This window comes from Malaya genurostris, chromosome 1 (genome assembly GCF_030247185.1).
Source record: "Malaya genurostris strain Urasoe2022 chromosome 1, Malgen_1.1, whole genome shotgun sequence".
NCBI lineage: Eukaryota > Metazoa > Arthropoda > Insecta > Diptera > Culicidae > Malaya > Malaya genurostris.
The window spans coordinates 147,258,746-147,277,137 of record NC_080570.1 but is presented as its reverse complement, the minus strand read 5'-3'; the positions used below and the strand labels follow the sequence as shown (position 1 = coordinate 147,277,137).

Sequence of the window (18,392 nt, the reverse complement as noted above, 5' to 3'; positions counted from 1 at the left end):
CCGATCGATCGGTAATTGCTGAACTGTCAAACAACTACCGTAAACTGTAAACCAATTGGATCTAGCTGATTGTTAGGTAATTTTTTGTTTGTTTGTTTTCCTTTGGTTAAAATTCCGGATTTTCGAATTTCAAAAAACAACACAAATTCTCAAAAACGAAAAAAAATCTGTAATAAAAATTTACGTAAAGTCTTATCGTCCGGTGAAAATTTTGCATAAGTATTGTAAAAGAAAACTCATGTACCGAAATATCGGTTATTTCTATAGATTACCGAAATTTCTTGTCAAAGATATTACCGAACAAAGGAATTAAATCTTAGTGTGTAGGTTTTCGCAAAGTTGATTTATTTAGCCTCCTCTTCTAGGATAAATACCCGCACCTTGGACTTAACACCACCCATCAAATTCTGTGTTTTACCTGCGCCATCTTTCCTACATTCTTTCATCCACTCATTGTTCAAATCCATGTCGTTTTTTAAGACTTTCCCTGTTTTCCGGATATCTGGTCAGGGATACCAAGTCAATCTACGATCGAACCATGAATCAGTCAAAATCTGGGTACACATCCCATAACAACATTGCAGATCGGGATCATTTTGGTGAGCAAAAAATCAAGTTTTCGTCACGCTCTGTCGAGAATACATTTGCACTACGTTTTCCCTTGCAATTTGAAGACCTTGAGGGACTCATTGATTTCAAAAATTTAAGGCTGTCATTTTAAAAATCTGTGCAGCATATTGAGAATCTGTGAACCTGACATCTCTGGTGTAGTGAATCAGCCTATATATTAACTGAACTTACCACAAAAATAATAATTACTTAGCGAGATGGACCGTAAGCGGTCTCAGCTGTCAAAAAGACATAGCAAAAAAAAAAAAAAAGATGTGAATGGTTTTCTTTTTTGGAATATGTACACTAAACAAAAAAATCATAATAATAACTGTGCTACACTCACTGGCAAAATTGAATAAAATTAAGTTAAATTTTAGCAAATAGGTCCACGAAATAAATTCGAAATAATATGTGAAAAGTTTGGTTTCAATAACAATACACTTCAAACGATGGCTGTGTCATAGAAAATAACATTAGAAATAATAGTATGAAATTGAGTTGTGTGTACCAAGAATTCCGAAGGGGTGAAATGAACAGGTATGATCATAGGAACAAATGGGAGGAATGAAATGAGCAGGTATGATCAAAAAAAAAAAAAAAGAAAAAAGAAGAAAAGGTGGAAATCGATACGGAGACGACGCTAGGTATGGAGGGAAAGATCATTCTGTGAACGACTTTCGACAACGACGGTTGAGTAAACTCGAAGGTGCTTCAATAGAAGTATAAAGTCTACGACATGGCGCAGTCGGCAGGTGGGTTTATACTAAAATGAAGAGTAGGTATTCCAAGCGCTTTGAAAAGAAAATTGTAGAGCGTGCAGGTCTCTAATTTTTTATAATAATCAGAGCGAGCAGGCCTCTAAACTCTCACAATAATCGGAGCAAACAAGTATCTGAGATTTTGAGAACTGTCAGAGCGAGCAGGTCTCTGAAATTTTATAATAATCAGAGCGAGCAGGCCTCTAAACTTTCACAATAATCGGAGCAAACAGATATCTGAGATTCGCAGGACTGTCAGAGCGAGCAGGTCTCTGAGTCGTTTTTAAGCAAACCTTCATATCAAATATTTAGACTAGAGCGATGACTCAAAAATAAATGGAGACTATCAGGTCTTTTTTCTTTTTTTAATAACGTCTTAATATAAAACTAGAGCGACCAGGTCTCTAACTTATAAGGTAATCAAAATTTTACTTGATTTGATTACAGGGAAATACGTTCGTGCTCCACGATACATGGAGACGTCTGATTCGTCGATGGAGTTGGCTGAACAACTAGCGGAAGAACGATCATTACGAACTGCGTTAGCTATTGAGCTTGAACAATCACAAAAGGAAAATGAAGAACTGAGGGCAAATTTAAATGCACACGATGCTGGAAGTAATCTTGATAACCATAATTTCAATTTTGACGCCCAAAATGGGTTGTGCAGTACCCGACACTTGTTATCCTATCCTGGTACATCAAGAAATCTGGAGGAATCAAGATTTCTGTCTTCAATGAACCAATTATCGGTAGCGTCGATCAACGTACCGGAATGTAAGGCATCCGATGATGAACAAATCCATCGTCAGACTTTCGAACTGTGGAAAGATTTGCTCATCGATTCAATGAAATTAGCGGGCATCGAAGATGAGGCGACTATGTACACACTTTTCAAGGTTAAGGCCGGTTCTCGCCTACTTGAGATTTTCAGAAATACCAAATCTCAAGCTGATGCACCAGATTCAAATTTGACACCCTTTTCCAACGCCATGCATCGTCTGAAAACTTATTTTGGTTCTGGATCGGACGTCATGTTGATGAGACGACGTCTGACGTTAATGGTACAAAGAGTTGAGGAATCTGATCTAAGCTTCATTGTAAGAGTTGGCTCAACAGCACGTCTATGCGAATATGACGATGATAAAGAGTTCGAAGAAATAGTCGCAACAGTTGCGGAACACGCTAGGAACCGGGACGTAAGGACCACTGCTTTGAAAATGTTAAGCCGTAAAGGTAGCTTTACGGACCTTGTCGATAAGGTTCGTGAACTGGAAGCAATAAGACTGAACGAAGAGTACGTGTTGCAGAAACATGTAAAATCCGAAAATCAAACTCATGCTTTGATTGCCCCGGTAAGATCATACCAGAACTGGGAAGCAAATCGTTCCACCAGAGGAACTTCTTGGAACGTTCGGGGAAATCCAGCTCGTCGAAGTTTCGTTCACAATCAGAGAGGAAGAGGTACATTTACAAGAACGTATAATCAGCCTCAACTTAACTCTCAGAGTAGTGATAGGTGCTGGCGTTGTTTCAGTGTTTATCACTCAGCAAACATTTGCAATGCTAAAGATAAAATTTGCAACAAATGTGGAATTGTAGGTCATATTCAACGAGCATGTACAACAAGTGCATACAAGCGCCCTGCAGAGAATGGTTTAGAGACAATCCCGGCCAAGATAGCAAACGTCGAGAAGGTTGAAGAATGTGTATCCCCTATAGATCCGGTAAGTGTCGAAAGAGAAGATTAACATATATAAATTGAAGTAAGAAACATAAAATACTGTATTCTAAAAAAAAAAAAAATAATAATAATAATAATAATACTTAAACAGAAAATAAAATACAACTTGTTATTTACGATACTTGAAACAGTAATAAATGAACTGAATGAAAATAATAGAATTTATTTTTTTATATATCATTCCTGACAGCTCACGAGTAATGTTGAATGGGTGGTACCTAAACATGTGTCAGCGATATCAGATCTTCATAAAACATGTTTTCCTGATCAATCAAAATTGTTAGAGGATGGAACAATATATGCTGTAGTAGCGGGAATGCGCTGCAAATTCCTCATTGATTCTGGTGCACAAGTCAATACCTTCACCGAGGACTCGTTCCGTCAGTTGTTGTTAAATCCTAAACACAAAAACGAAATGTTTAATGTTACTAGTGGAACGGATAGGTCCCTGAAAGCATATGCCTCTGTGAAGGATATTGAAGTAACTGCTACATTTCATGCATATCTGTATATCTCCGATAATAGACCAGTTCTATTAGAGAAGTTTTATGTGGTTAAAGAAGAACGGGCTCTTTTGAGTAGAACAACGGCATCGCGATATAGTGTTTTAATGCTCGGACTCAAGGTCCCCATACAACCGCAGGCGGCGGTTTACCAACATACATATGCTGGTGAAATCGCAGTGGTGTATACAAGCGAAATATTTCCCAAGTTCAACATTCCGCCCGTAAAAATCTATTATGATGAATCCAAACCGCCCTTTAGAAATATATTCCTCAGTGTTCCAGTGGCCGTGAAACCATTGGTGGAAAATCGGATCCAAGAACTGATAAGGGCAAATATAATTGAGCCAGTAACAGAGGGAATGAATACGTCATTTTGTTCTTCCATGTTGGTGGTTCCTAAAGGAAAAGAAGACATCAGATTGGTCATTGATCTAAGGGGCCCTAATAGATATATTTATCGGACCCCCTTTTCTATGCCAACGTTAGAACAGATTTTGGCTGAATTGAATGGAGCCACATGGTTTTCCACTATTGATATATCCAGTGCATTTTTCCACATCGAATTAGATGAGGGTTCGAGGCATTTAACCAACTTCTTCACGGAATTTGGCATGTTTCGATGTGTGCGCCTGCCGTTTGGGCTTTGTAATGCACCTGATTTATTCCAAGAGACTCTGCAAAGGAAAATATTAGGTGGATGTAAAGGATGCAGGAATTACCTGGATGATATCCTTGTGTACGGATCTACAAAAGAGGAACATGACAAAAATTTAGCAGCAGTGTTACAATGTCTTGAAAATCACAACGTTAAACTGAATGATAGCAAATGCGTCTTCGGTAGACAAACTGTAAATTTTCTGGGTTTCACATTAACACATCAGGGATGGATGATAGAAGAAGAAAAAATTGCTGCAATAAAACAATTCCGGACTCCGCTCAACTGTTCCGAAGTCAAAAGCTTCCTGGGCTTGATTACGTTTGTGGACAAATTCATCATTCACCGTGCAACCAAAACAGAATATTTAAGAGCATTAGCTGCTTCAGAAAAATTTTATTGGACTGAAAACGAAGAAAGCGAATTCCTCTATTTCAAGAACGAAGCGTTAAAGACGATTAAACGTTTAGGATTCTACAATCCGTCTGATCGTATCGAGCTTTTTGTTGATGCATCACCCACCGGACTTGGAGCGGTACTAACACAATATAGTGTCAATGAACAACCGCGGATCATAGCTTGCGCATCAAAAGTTCTTTCTCCAACCGAACAACGTTATCCACATACGCAGAAGGAAGCACTAGCTGTTGTGTGGGGAGTGGAGAGATTTAGCTATTATTTGTTATCTGCATCCTTCGTAATTCGCACGGATGCAGCGGCTAATCAGTTCATATTCAACACCAACCATCGAATGGGAAGAAGGGCAGTGACGCGTGCTGAAGGTTGGGCTTTGAGATTACAGCAGTATGACTTTACTATTCGGCTCATACCAGGCAACGAAAATGTAGCAGACGCATTATCCAGACTTATACCACAGACACAAGAGAGCGTATCGTTTGATGATGACGAAGAAAAACACTTTTTATATGCCCTGGATACAGGATGTATGGAAATTACATGGGCTGAAATAGAAAGTATGTCAGAAATAGATGAAGAGTTACAATTAGTAAGAGAGTCACTACAGAAGAATAAATGGTCACCGGAAACTCGAGCATATGAAGCTCATAAAAAGAAGTTGCACTGTCTTGGATTTTTAGTGTTCAAGGATGAACGCGCAATCTTACCACGTTCTATTCGCAGAAAAGCTCTCGAATCTGCTCATGGAGGCCACACTGGCGAAAATACAATGAAACGCATAATGCGCCAATTTTTTTGGTGGCCTAAAATGTCTGCTGAAATTTCACGTTTCGTCAAGAATTGTGAAACATGTGTTCTTTTGTCCAGACGCAACCCTCCGGTACCACTTACATCGAGAGAACTACCCAGTGGTCCTTGGGAGATCCTACAGATCGACTTCTTGTCGGTTCCCAACTTCGGAACAGGTGAATTCTTGGTTGTAGTTGACACCTATTCCCGATACATTTATGTAGTCGAAATGAAATCGTTGGACGCAGAGAGTACAAATCTTGCATTGTGTGAGGTTTTCCAAATCTGGGGACTTCCTATCATAATACAAAGCGACAATGGTCCACCGTTTCAAAGCGCAGTGTTTATTGAATTCTGGAAAAATAAAGGAATTGAAATTAGAAAATCTATACCTCTCAGCCCTCAATCTAATGGTGCTGTTGAAAGACAAAACCAGGGAATCGTCAAAGCATTAGCTGCAGCTAAACTGGACGGTAGAAATTGGCGTTATGCACTTCAAGAATACATCCACCGTCACAATACACTGATTCCTCACTCTCGGCTTGCAGTAACACCTTTCGAATTATTAGTAGGTTGGAAGTATCGTGGCACATTTCCTAGTCTCTGGAGGTCATCGAATGAGAAATTAGACAGAGAAGAAATTGAAGACAGAGATGCAGAAACCAAGCTCTCCAGTAAGATATATGCTGATTCGGCACGGGGGGCTGAACTATCCGATATCAAAGTTGGTGACATAGTTTTGCTTGCTCATCAAAAAAAATCTAAAACTGATACAACATACTCGTCGGAGCGCTTTAGAGTAGTGGCTAGACAAGGATCAAAAATAGTAGTGATGAGTAAAACGGGAATACAATATGCAAGAAATGTACAAGAAATCAAAAAAGATCCTACTTTTGGAGAAGCTGGAAGTGAAATCAGCGAGAAATCGCATAATCAAACGTATAATAGCATCGCTTCAGAGGATAGCAATCCATCACCGGCACAGTCACTTCGTAGTCGGCACACAATAAAACGTCCTGCAAGATTTAACGATGATTATGTGTACCGTGTGTTTCACTAATCTTTTCAACGGAAACTGTTTCACATAGCTTTGAGAAAATTAATTTTTATATAGAAACGCCGTTATTTTTTAAATAAAATTCAAAAATAAATCGCTTTCTTAGTTTTTTTCTTTTTTTTCTCATATTTATAGTTGATCCTAAAATTACACAAATAATTATTTACACTACTCGAAAGAGAGTAGAGCAGGGAAAGGATGTAGTGAATCAGCCTATATATTAACTGAACTTACCACAAAAATAATAATTACTTATGTTGTTTTCGCTTGATGCCAAACCTAACCCAGTTTCCACCCTAACTGCTGTCAAACCGTTTGTTTGAAGTCAGTTTCGAACCTAGTTTCAACGTTGTTGAACTGAAAATCGAGTCAGTTTCCAACCTGGTTTTTAAATCAGTTTTACTCAAACCCCCGTTGCTAAGTGCGAAATCAACACAGTTTCGTGAAAAGTGTTTGTTTGATGAAACTACCCTGGGTCAGTTTCAGTTTTCTCAAGCGAAAACGACATTAGCGAGATGGACCGTAAGCGGTCTCAGCTGTCAAAAAGACATAGCAAAAAAAAAAAAAAAAAGATGTGAATGGTTTTCTTTTTTGGAATATGTACACTAAACAAAAAAATCATAATAATAACTGTGCTACACTCACTGGCAAAATTGAATAAAATTAAGTTAAATTTTAGCAAATAGGTCCACGAAATAAATTCGAAATAATATGTGAAAAGTTTGGTTTCAATAACAATACACTTCAAACGATGGCTGTGTCATAGAAAATAACATTAGAAATAATAGTATGAAATTGAGTTGTGTGTACCAAGAATTCCGAAGGGGTGAAATGAACAGGTATGATCATAGGAACAAATGGGAGGAATGAAATGAGCAGGTATGATCAAAAAAAAAAAAAGAAAAAAGAAGAAAAGGTCGAAATCGATACGGAGACGACGCTAGGTATGGAGGGAAAGATCATTCTGTGAACGACTTTCGACAACGACGGTTGAGTAAACTCGAAGGTGCTTCAATAGAAGTATAAAGTCTACGACATCTGGATCTGGCGTGTTTTACGATTACGTGCGATTTACCGCACTCAAATAAATATTCACGTTCGAGTTACTTGAAAAATCACGTGAAATAGTTTCCAATGTCATATTAAATATTTTATCTGACGAAAGTGGATGTTATACGACCATGCCTTAGAATAAATAGAACCGTCACATACAATTTACGTGAATTAATCAAAGGTCAAACACGTGAATTCCCAGTGTGGAAAAATTCGATTTTAAAAAGGGCGAACAAGGAGTCCTTAAACTGTAAGTAGTTCATATTATTTTTGAAAAATCTTCACTTAAATCATGATTCATTCAAAGACTACAAAGCAAAAAATTGTGATTGTGTTTCAAATAAATTTTTCAGCTTTCAACTTTTGTATCTGTAATAGCCAAGGAGACCCACGATCTTATTGACTGCTCTTGATGTTTACCATCGACAGAGATGTCCATCTCCTCTGTGTGACGAAGAGCAAGCAAAATTTCTCCCCTGGCACTGGCAACTTCAACGAGAGCTCTTCTCTTTCACATATATACACCACTGTTGTTTAATGTGTGCATGCATCATGAGTGCTTGTGTTTATTTCATTTTAACTCCTCCACGAATCGCACCAAAGAGCTAAAAAAATCCCTGAGGTGGATGCAGATACTTTCATAGAGGTGTACATACAGGTGAGCACTCTGGTGTATGGTTTGGGTATAAGTAACGTGGGGCACGCAAAATCAGCAAAATAAAACAATTTATCGTAGAATTTTCGTTTTTCTTTGCAAATTTTTCATAACAAGGCCAGATCTACTCTCTATTAATTGAAGTTCACAGAAGTGTTTGCTGACCATCACGCGCCAATGATCACTTGGGTGTATTTAGGCGAGAGCACGTGAGAGCGATTCGTGCGAAGATAATGTCATTCTCTCGCACCAAATTTACTTTTGAAACGAAATTTTACTTTTGAAACGAGTACAAGCCTTTTCCTTCATTCACGGTTGAAAACTCAGCTTTGTTTTATAAGAAATAAAATTGATACGGTTCATTTGAACAATAAACTTTGATGTATTATTACATAAATAAGACCACAGTTAAAACACAGACTAACAGACATGACAGTATGAGTAAATTGTTATAAAAACCATTTTTCGTGATTCACTAGTTCCACCTATATTGTACTGCGCGAACTATTTACTATCGGTACACCCCTTGTGTTACGTAAAAGGTTTTTTACTAGTTGGTTTCCCCTCGTTTGTCAATACCGATCAGCTGCTTACAGGTTTGCCTGATTTCATCAAAATATTTGATAATGAATCGTCACAATAAATTATTGGAGTACGTTGATAATATATTTAACTTTTTTAGCGATGTTGGAAAGTAAACATTTATTTTACTCAACGTTGTTCATCTAGACTATATTTGATTGTGTTGGTAATTTCCATCCGAAATTAAGACCAGAAGCAAGTAAATATTGTAACAAAACGGGTTCGATTTTGTATTGCGTTGTAGGATGAGAAGTAGGCACAATTCTGTATATAGTTTTGGCAATATGTAATTAATCTGTATCCTGCATGAAATTCGCATGGAGGTATACAAATCAATACATTACAGGTAATTCTGTATGAATGGCAACTCGGTTGGTAAATGAAAAAAATAAACACAGTCTAGATGACAGACAGGATGTATTTGATATGCTAATGTGGCGCCATCATGACATATCCGAGTACTGTCCCAACTAAAGGAATATTCGAAATGACCGTTTATATGGTTAAAGAATCTAATTTGAGTGTCCTGTCTGTTAGTCTGTGATAGCACAACATTTTTAGATATGCCTATATTTTGAGAAAGGTATATATACGAATATATATATATATATATATATATATATATATATATATATATATATATATATATATATATATATATATATATATATATATATATATATATATATATATATATATATATATATATATATATATATATATATATATATATATATATATATATATATATATATATATATATATATATATATATATATATATATATATATATATATATATATATATGTATCATAAGCGGTCCTTACACGATCATTAAAAGTGTCATTACCAAAAAAAGTAATGACACTTTTAATGATCGTGTAAGATCTGCGAGTTCAGTAATAACACGAGTAATTATGTAATTCCGGATTTTCCATCATTACCAACATTATTTCTTCTTCTTCTTTTTTTATGGAAGTGCTGAATATTAGATCAGTTGTATTAGATGAGAAAATTTGACAACCATGAAGTGAACATTGTCTTCAGAACTATACGTGAAAAAAATTCTGGAAATGATAAAGTGTATGGCAAATAAAATTTATTTTCAGCTAAACGAAGATAAAGAATATTGCTAATATTCTTTAATTGCTGAGGAATAGTTATTCTGGTAACAAGCCCCGTGCTGGAGTAGTTACAAATACTCATCATTAATAATGAACGTGTAATACTGAAAAGTAATGATGTACAGTAATGCAGTAATGACGAACGTTTGAGCAGAAGTGTCATTACTTAGTAATGACACTTTTAATGCTCGTGTAAGGGCCGCTATACATTCAATTGTTAACAACAATTCGTTTTAATGAGAAAGTAAGTCCATTCGATACGTGGATACTTGAGAGATGTTTGCTCCAAACTCCGGTTTTTAATGATCTCCCTGTATCCAAAAACAATTCTCGGTTGATGTTTCATTAGGGCGTATAAGTACGTGATAGTTTCTCTTTGTTTACTTTCTCTTCTATTAATTGCCAAGCAGCGATGTCAGATCTACGGAAATCTCCGTAGATCTACGGATTCGAACATTTTCTACGGATCTACGGATCCGTAGACAAAATCTACGGGAATTGGATTTTTTCTACGGAAATTAAAATTTATCAACGGAGAACTACGGAAAAAAGTTTTGTCTGACGAGCAAAAAAAAAAGCTTTTTCACAGTGAGCGCTTCCGAGAAAAATTCCAATCTACGGAAATGACACTACTACTATCTGGCATCGCTGTTGCCAAGCGGTTTACACGTTTATTAGAGTGACTATAATCAGAGTGGCGACAGCTGTTCGTTTGGAATGACAGCTACCAGTTCCAAACGAACAAACGACCTGTCAATTCAATGTAAAGCTAATGGAATGTTTTGAATTGTTGCCAACATTACGGACGAGATGTCGTCACTCTGGTTATAGGCACTCTAACGTTTATCACTCAACTCTTTGCATAAAATGATACCCGAAACTTTCGACTTTCAAACAGAGTAGTGAAATCAAAGAAAATCTTTTTAATCACATCACAATAATCGAAAGAGAGAGTGGTTAAAGAGAAACTGTCACTTGCTTATACGCCTTGATGAAAAATCAACGAGAATTTGTATCAGGGCTCACATATCCCATGCAGCACAAATAAAGCAGATAAGTTTCGCGCGTTATGCTTTTTCTCGGAATTGATGACAGCTGTCTGTCAAGCTAGCAATCGTTAATGGAAAAATTTTCTTCGCACACGCGTGAATTTCTAGTTGGTGAAAAGAATTTGGTAAAGTAATTGTAAAACGCTGTTCGGAACCTAAATTAATTTGTGACAGAGAGCAGAAAACCAATTTACTTGCGTCCGTTGTCGGTTGTCCACAGATTGTCGAAGATTAGTCATCTGGTAGAACTAGATAGCAGAATAAAAGCATTGACTGAAATATTGCACCATAAGGTTGCGTGTGCAGTGGTGAAATCTGATTCATTGCTCGTAGAGAAATATCGATCGATCGAAACAGTAGTGCTAAGCGCTTGTGGAGCAGAAGCAGCTGGAGCCCCACGAGAAGAACACCATGCAAGGTGTTTCATTTCACAACATTGCTAACGAATTTGATGTTCTACCGAGTACGAAAAACTGTGTATCATATAAATTTGCTACCATAAGCAAAGGTACTTTCATAGCAGCACCCAGTGTCGATCAACACGGAAGAAGCGGGTTTTCTGTTCCTCCTCCGCCTCCGCAGCATCAAGGGAGAAGATCTTGATTTTTGTGAACGGCTTGTGATTTAAAGCTAAACTTTTACCCGATAGAAGAGGTGTGTGCAGGTGTACCGAAGAGGGGACACAGAAAAAAAAGTTACGTCAAAACTGACCGTGTGCTAACATCAGCTGAGAGAAGAATAATCCAAATACCATTCACGAAATAAGCCAGTTCTGTTAGGGGGTGCATAGAAAGAAGTGTATTTATAGTTAGACAAGTGAATAGAGGATTTTTTCGCTTTATAAGTTCGAATTTGGTTACTGTTTAAACTTAAAGTTGAAGGTTCCCGTTGGCTGCCAGAAACGTATAGCCAGGATGCCACGAAACCGGAAAAAGCATTCGGGTAAGTTGCTAACCATCGCTGTCGTTAATAATCGTCGTGTGCCAAGGTTAACTAGCGTGTGGAATTTTCTCCTCACTACCACTTAGCTTGTGTTGGGATTTCATGTGCGCCCTTGAAGGGATTTGAAAGTTGATCGGCCAGTAAATTTGAAAATGAAAACCGATTCAAATTCTGTTACTTGCTAGAAAAACATCTGGTAATACATTTTCCATTGTCTAGTATCAGTAATTGACTTGTTGGCAATTGCTGATTCATTGCATCCACCTCTTTGTGTGCAACGTGCAACCGCACAATCGGCTCCTTCCTCCTCCTAGTCCTTCTATGCATGCCGCACTAGCCAACACTTGACATGCGAACACGTTGTGTTCAGCTGCTTCGTTTTAATCTTCCATTCACACACCTCTATTAGTACACACTGTACTATACTAGCTCTAGTCGTATCTGTAGTAAGGTGGAGGTTGCAAAACGTTTTTACGGTCTACTTTGTCGACCTCATTCTTTTTGGTGTGCCCCAAACGTGCCATGCTAAATGTCTATATTTCTCGTTTTGGATGGTGCCACGGTCCGGTTCTTGAATCCTATTAGGACGACCTTGTTTTATCGCGTACCACCCAGGAATAGCACGCCGATTGCTCGTGGTCGGTTTGTTGTTGTGTTTAGTTCAGACATTCATTCTCTTCCGTCCGTAGCCGCATGTGATTGTGTGAAAAATAAAACACCTGTGCCTGCTGATGACATGCTGCCAAAGCGGTTTGATTTTCGTAACTTGATGTAACTGTATCTAAAACAACAAGGCATACTTGTTTACCGCGTCACATGAGACAATGATGAAGTACATGTGAGTCAAAGCTTGCTTCGTTCGTGCGACGAGGAAGAGATTTATAAGTTCAGTCACGTTTTCTCAAAGGATATTGATTAGTAAGCGATGTTGATCAAAACCTGTCCCTAACAACCATACCAACTGTAATATTAGCATATAAGCAACAACTAACACGCGCATTTGTTTTTTTCTTTCTTCCTTTTCTTCCGCCAGTTAACAACGGCAATTCGCACCACAACAACGAATCCGACGACGAACTGTCGAACGACGCCGGCAGTGTATATTCGTACCAGTCGGAGAGCGGTAACGACACCTACAACAACAATGGGGACGCCGAACCAACCGAACCCGGCAGTGGTCTGGAGAAGTACGAGGAAAAGTTGCTGCAGGCGATCGAAAATGCTTCCGACAAATCGTTGCAAACACGCATCAATGCATTTCAGGCTATCAACGAAATTCTGGTGCACCACTACATACCGGACTTCATCGAGGATCGCAAGATGACGCTGATGGATGCGATTGAAAAGTCCATCAAGAAGGGCAAAGGTTCGGAGCAGGCCTGGGCGGCCCGCATCATTCCACTACTGGTGATTCAACTGGACGGTGCCGACGACATTAACGGACTGATTAAGGTACTGAAACCGGTTCTGTTGGCAACGGCACAGGACACGGCCGCTTCCTACGATGCCCGGGCCAAGTGCTGTATGGCTTTGGGACTGCTCAATTTTCTTGCCTCCGACGATCCGGGAGATCTACTGCCAATGATGAAAGTTTTCGAGAGTATCTTCTCCGGAAGTTACCTCAAAGGGGACAGCAGCCCGAGTACGGCCGGTGTAGATGCGGCTACGCTGCACAGTTCGGCTCTCAGCGCTTGGGCCCTTCTGCTGACACTGATCCCGTCGGGTGATTTGGTGACTTTAATTAACAGTAACAATGCACTGATCCCGTCAATCAAAAAGCTAACCGGAATGCTACAGAGTCCTCATTTGGATGTGCGAATGGCTGCCGGCGAAACGTTGGCACTGATTCTGGAGAGCGGTCGATCGCACGATGAAGATTTTCTCAACGATGAGTTGAACGATTTGATTGAAGCTACACAGAAACTGGCGACCGATGCTCACAAATACCGAGCCAAGCGGGATCGCAAGGTTCAGCGAGCGACGTTCCGCGATGTTCATCGGTACCTGGAGGAAGACATCTCGCCGGAAATCTCGATTAAATTTGGTAAGGAGACACTACTGCTGGACACGTGGTCCCTTCATCATCAGTACATCTGCCTCCGGAATGCACTCGGTTTCGGCATGAATGTGCATCTGGCAGAGAACGGATTCTTGCGCGATGTACTCCAGCTGGGTGCAAAAATGGACGATCTCGAGCGTAACTCGAAGATGGCCAAGGCCGAGAAAAAATTCATCAATGCGGCCGCTTTCAAGGCGCGTTCCATCAACAGGGGCAAAAACCGTGACAAACGGTCGGCTGTTATCAACTAATTTGAAATCCCGCCTCTGGTGGAAGAGAGCCACCTGCCATGGCTGCTGTAAATAGGTGTTATTTCGTTAATTTTTTCTTCATTATTCTCTTTTTTGGCTCTTTTTTCCTATACATTTCGTTAGCTAGATAACCCAATCCAATTTTGCACAATTCGTGATGGAAACAGGTGTACTCGATGTTTATACACATCCTGTTTGATTAGATTTTTAGTTAACTGAATAAATTGCAAGGTATATTAGAGAAAAAACAACGCAAAAAAGCATGTTCGGTTCAGGAATCTGGACTTCGATGTCCACTAATGATATGACACAATCTGTCGTAAATTATACCCCCGTATAGTCAACCGTTGTAATTGTCGATTTAAAACAATATAATCAAATATTCATGAATTAAACAAATTGTGAATTGTTCTAGTAAATATCCAATTGCGTGTAGAGGTTTTGTGTAGTAATATTACATACCGGCTAGAATCATGTATTAAATTGAGCAATCCCTAAAATCAAAACCTGTTTCGGTATGGAACGAAAGAAAATCCAATAACGGCTTTAGGCAAACCCTGTCAGCTTGGAGCGATATCAATCTTCAGTTTAGCAACGCCATCGCACGGCAGTACATTCAACATATCATGTCAATTGTATGGGTGCGCAGTCTGATCTTTTGGCGCGCACGAATTTGACATTTCTCTCCCCTACTTTTATGTACGAGATTCGATGCGGACTCGCCTGAGGGCGCCAAGCTCGCAAGAAAGGATGTTGCCAATGATTTGTTCGGGAAATGTGAGAGCTGGATATCTTGTTAATATGAAGTCTTTGCTTTAGGTCTACTCTTCCTTGTCCTTCAAAGCAAAGTCTTTTTATTATACAGACCTTTTACTGAACTTAACAATAGTGTTTCAACTGACTTTTAAGCCGTTTCTTAGCGTTCCGAAATTATTGCTAGATCTACGATTCTCAAATGCTGAGACCACCACCCTATGCCCTCTAAGCCCCGCCTCAATGCAATGTTAGCATCAAATGGACTCAAACATTACAGAAAGTCTTTCGACCTCTTGCGCATGGATGGCAACTGACGTTTGTGTTCCTCAGTTTTGTATAAACAACTATGGGAGGGATAAGGTTATTTTGTGCAGAAAAACGATATGTTTTTGCGATTTATTTTTGTGACAATACAATCAAAATCTGTTTACTAACTTCAAAGTATAATCGCCCCTTATTCTGTACGTCGATCGATACGAAATATTCCGATCGAATGTTCAATTTCCATTCTGCTTTCCGTTCGAGTTGGGTATGAACTCGAATATTATTCGTTCGAGTTGTTAAATTTTAGAACATTACTCGATCGACTTGCGTACGAATTACTTCTGTTCGTTCTAATTTGTTTATACAAGTGTGACGGTATAAGCAAATTACTAAGAAATGAATAATCTAAATAATTTAGAACGTGTAAGTAGTGTTGACAGCTTTGATGGTTAGTGTTCGAAATTGAAGTGTTCCCGAACGAGAGTCGATCGAATCATACAAGTCGAACGGAATAAAGAATGCAAAATTCGAACGAAAGTGTAGATTCGTTCGTATCACAAATCCGTCGGATTGCGAAATCGGGATGAATATTTGAAAAATATTATGTTACATTTTCACGAAGAAATATTAAAAACTACGGCAATTCGGTCGTGTGTCGGAACAAAACTAAAATTGCGGTGGTTCTGATAACTAGATGCTGGACCATTTCAAAAAACAAAAAAGATGGGCGGGTGATGTCAGAGACAAAACTGGATAACGAGAATAGGAATGAAATTAACATGCTCTTCCCACACTTTCGAATATCGATAATCCCACGTACTAGCTGATTGATTGTGAGAGTGTTGCAAACTTTCGATGCATCACTTGCATAATTGTAACGGTACAGTGATAAGGCGGAACACACGAAAGCAAAATATTACGAGGCTGTGTAGGGGAAAACACCGATTAAATAGAAAAATGCAATGTTCAAATTTATTCGTAAATTGAAAAATCTAAAAAAAGAGTACAAATCGATTTTAGTCATCAAAGAATTTTAAATTTAAGTTGGGAATTGATATGACATTAATTTCAAAAAGTTACTTGTCAAACCCATCTCGAAAATACAAATTGTATAGCGTCCACAAACCGAATTAAAGGGTTCTAAAATATAAATTCTCGGTTGATTTTCCAGAAGGCCGTAACAGCAAGTGACAGTTTCTCTTTGTTTACTTTCTCTTCTATTAATTACCAAGCGGTTTACACGTTTATCACTTAACTCTTTGCATAGAATGACCTCGAAACGTTCGACTTCAAAACAGAACTGTGAAATCCAAGAAAATCTTTTTAGATCACATCACAATAATCGAAAGAGAGAGTGAACAAAGAGAAACTGTCACTTGCTGTTACGGCCTTCTGGAAAATCAACCGAGAATTATTAACATCCACTTGCCAAGTGTGGACAAAGAGTATCTATAATACCTTCAAAAATTCATGAGAAATGGTAAAATATTTTTCATTCATATACTGATATGATACACCCTTTACAAACTAGATATTTTTAGTGAACATCTTATAAGCCAGTTCTAATTACGTATAAAATATTGTATTTGAAAATTATTCAATTCTTTTATAAGTTGACACCTTGATACGGGAGCAAGTCGTTTCGCCGAATGGTTCATTTCGTTTACATGACATAATGAATTATAAAACTACAAATTCTGGTTATACATCAAAATTATCTATTTGTTTTTATGTCGTTTGAAGCGGCCGAGGCGACCCCAGTTTGGTAGGCCGCCGACCCGCCGTCGGAAGCGGCGGCCTCTTGCATACAAACCTGTAACCTCGTTTGCCCGGTTTATTCAAAGTATAGGTTTCATTACTTCAGTTAGGCCCGAACGAGCGATAGCGAGGTCGGATAGCACACGCTGTGGCTATATCCGGAAATACCACAAACAATTACCTAGTAGATATATCCACAAATTTTTCTTTCAAAAAACGATATTTTATTCAAACTGAAACGTGATCCTATATTGTACAAGGTTAAACTTGAGCATAATGAAAACCGGATGAAATTTAAGTTATTCCTTCACGAATTTTCGAACTTTTGATCGAACGCTCTTCATCAAGTTCCGGCCAAGTGTTGCATCGCATTTTTTGGACGCTTGAGCCGAAATGAAATTTATACTCTTTTCCGCAAAACAATTGAGAGTGGTTTTGGAATAGTAAGCCGACGCTAAATCCCGCCAAAACAGTGGAGGTACATGTAATATGCTTCTTATATATAGGAAGCAATCTCTTCTGAAGACACCCAGATCGATATATTTCTGCATTTATAGTTCCGGTAGTGTAAAAAATGGTTTACTTCAAACCTACTAACTGCTTCTTGTAGGTCTTCAGGTGATTTTGCCTCTTGACACGCTGGATCCTTCCGACAATCGTTCCTTCTTTTTTGGCCAAATCACGTATTGACATTGATGTGTTCTTCATGATTAGAAATACCACTTTCTGGTCCAGTTTCGGGTTGGAAGAATCGGTTTTTTTTGTCTCTTCTTGGTAGCTCATCCAAAAAATAGTGTTCTCCAAACTTATTATAGATGGTTTTAACACTGGCATGATGAATTCCAAACCGTTTCGCCAATTTTCGCATACTAATACCCTTCTCACTTAGCCATGTGTCCAGAACCTTAATTTTCACTTTCTTTTTAATACGCGACATTTTTAAAACGCAGAATTTCAACAGCACAAACCAGTAAACAAACGAAAGCTGACAGCCAAACGCACAGCTGAGCATAAAAAATCATCACAAATACGTGCGTACAACACAAATGTATGTGAATAGCTTATTTTCGATACACTCCTTAAAGTCAATTCGTTCTGTGAAGATTATGAAAAAAATAAAATTGAAAAGCAAAGAAATAAATCATCTAAGTCTTTCTGGATTATTTCAGAAGCACGATTGTAATTCAACAAAACGGGAGTAAACATTACCATTGTTCATTTGTCTTTATTTCAAATCAATTCCAATCACGATATGAAGACTTTTGAAGAATTCGGCGAAATAACCCTCTCGGCGAAATGCTTCCGACGAAATGGTTTGCGACGAAACGGCTTCCGATGCATTGGCATCCTACCAAAGATTT

General features: G+C 38.4%; 2 protein-coding genes across 2 annotated transcripts; both read left to right on the top strand.

The window, feature by feature from the left end:
* The first annotated feature begins 278 nt into the window (after positions 1-278).
* Positions 279-3,121, top strand: LOC131428400 (uncharacterized). Its single transcript, XM_058592339.1, has 2 exons — positions 279-1,364; positions 1,818-3,121. The coding sequence occupies exons 1-2, from the start codon at positions 1,349-1,351 to the stop codon at positions 3,119-3,121; spliced, it is 1,320 nt and encodes a 439-aa protein (XP_058448322.1). The 5' UTR covers positions 279-1,348.
* Positions 3,122-11,059: 7,938 nt separating this feature from the next.
* LOC131426137 (interferon-related developmental regulator 2) lies at positions 11,060-14,759 on the top strand. The gene is made up of 2 exons (XM_058588592.1): positions 11,060-11,943; positions 12,977-14,759. Exons 1-2 carry the CDS (start codon positions 11,916-11,918, stop codon positions 14,251-14,253), a joined length of 1,305 nt encoding a protein of 434 aa, XP_058444575.1. The 5' UTR covers positions 11,060-11,915; the 3' UTR covers positions 14,254-14,759.
* Positions 14,760-18,392: the final 3,633 nt, after the last annotated feature.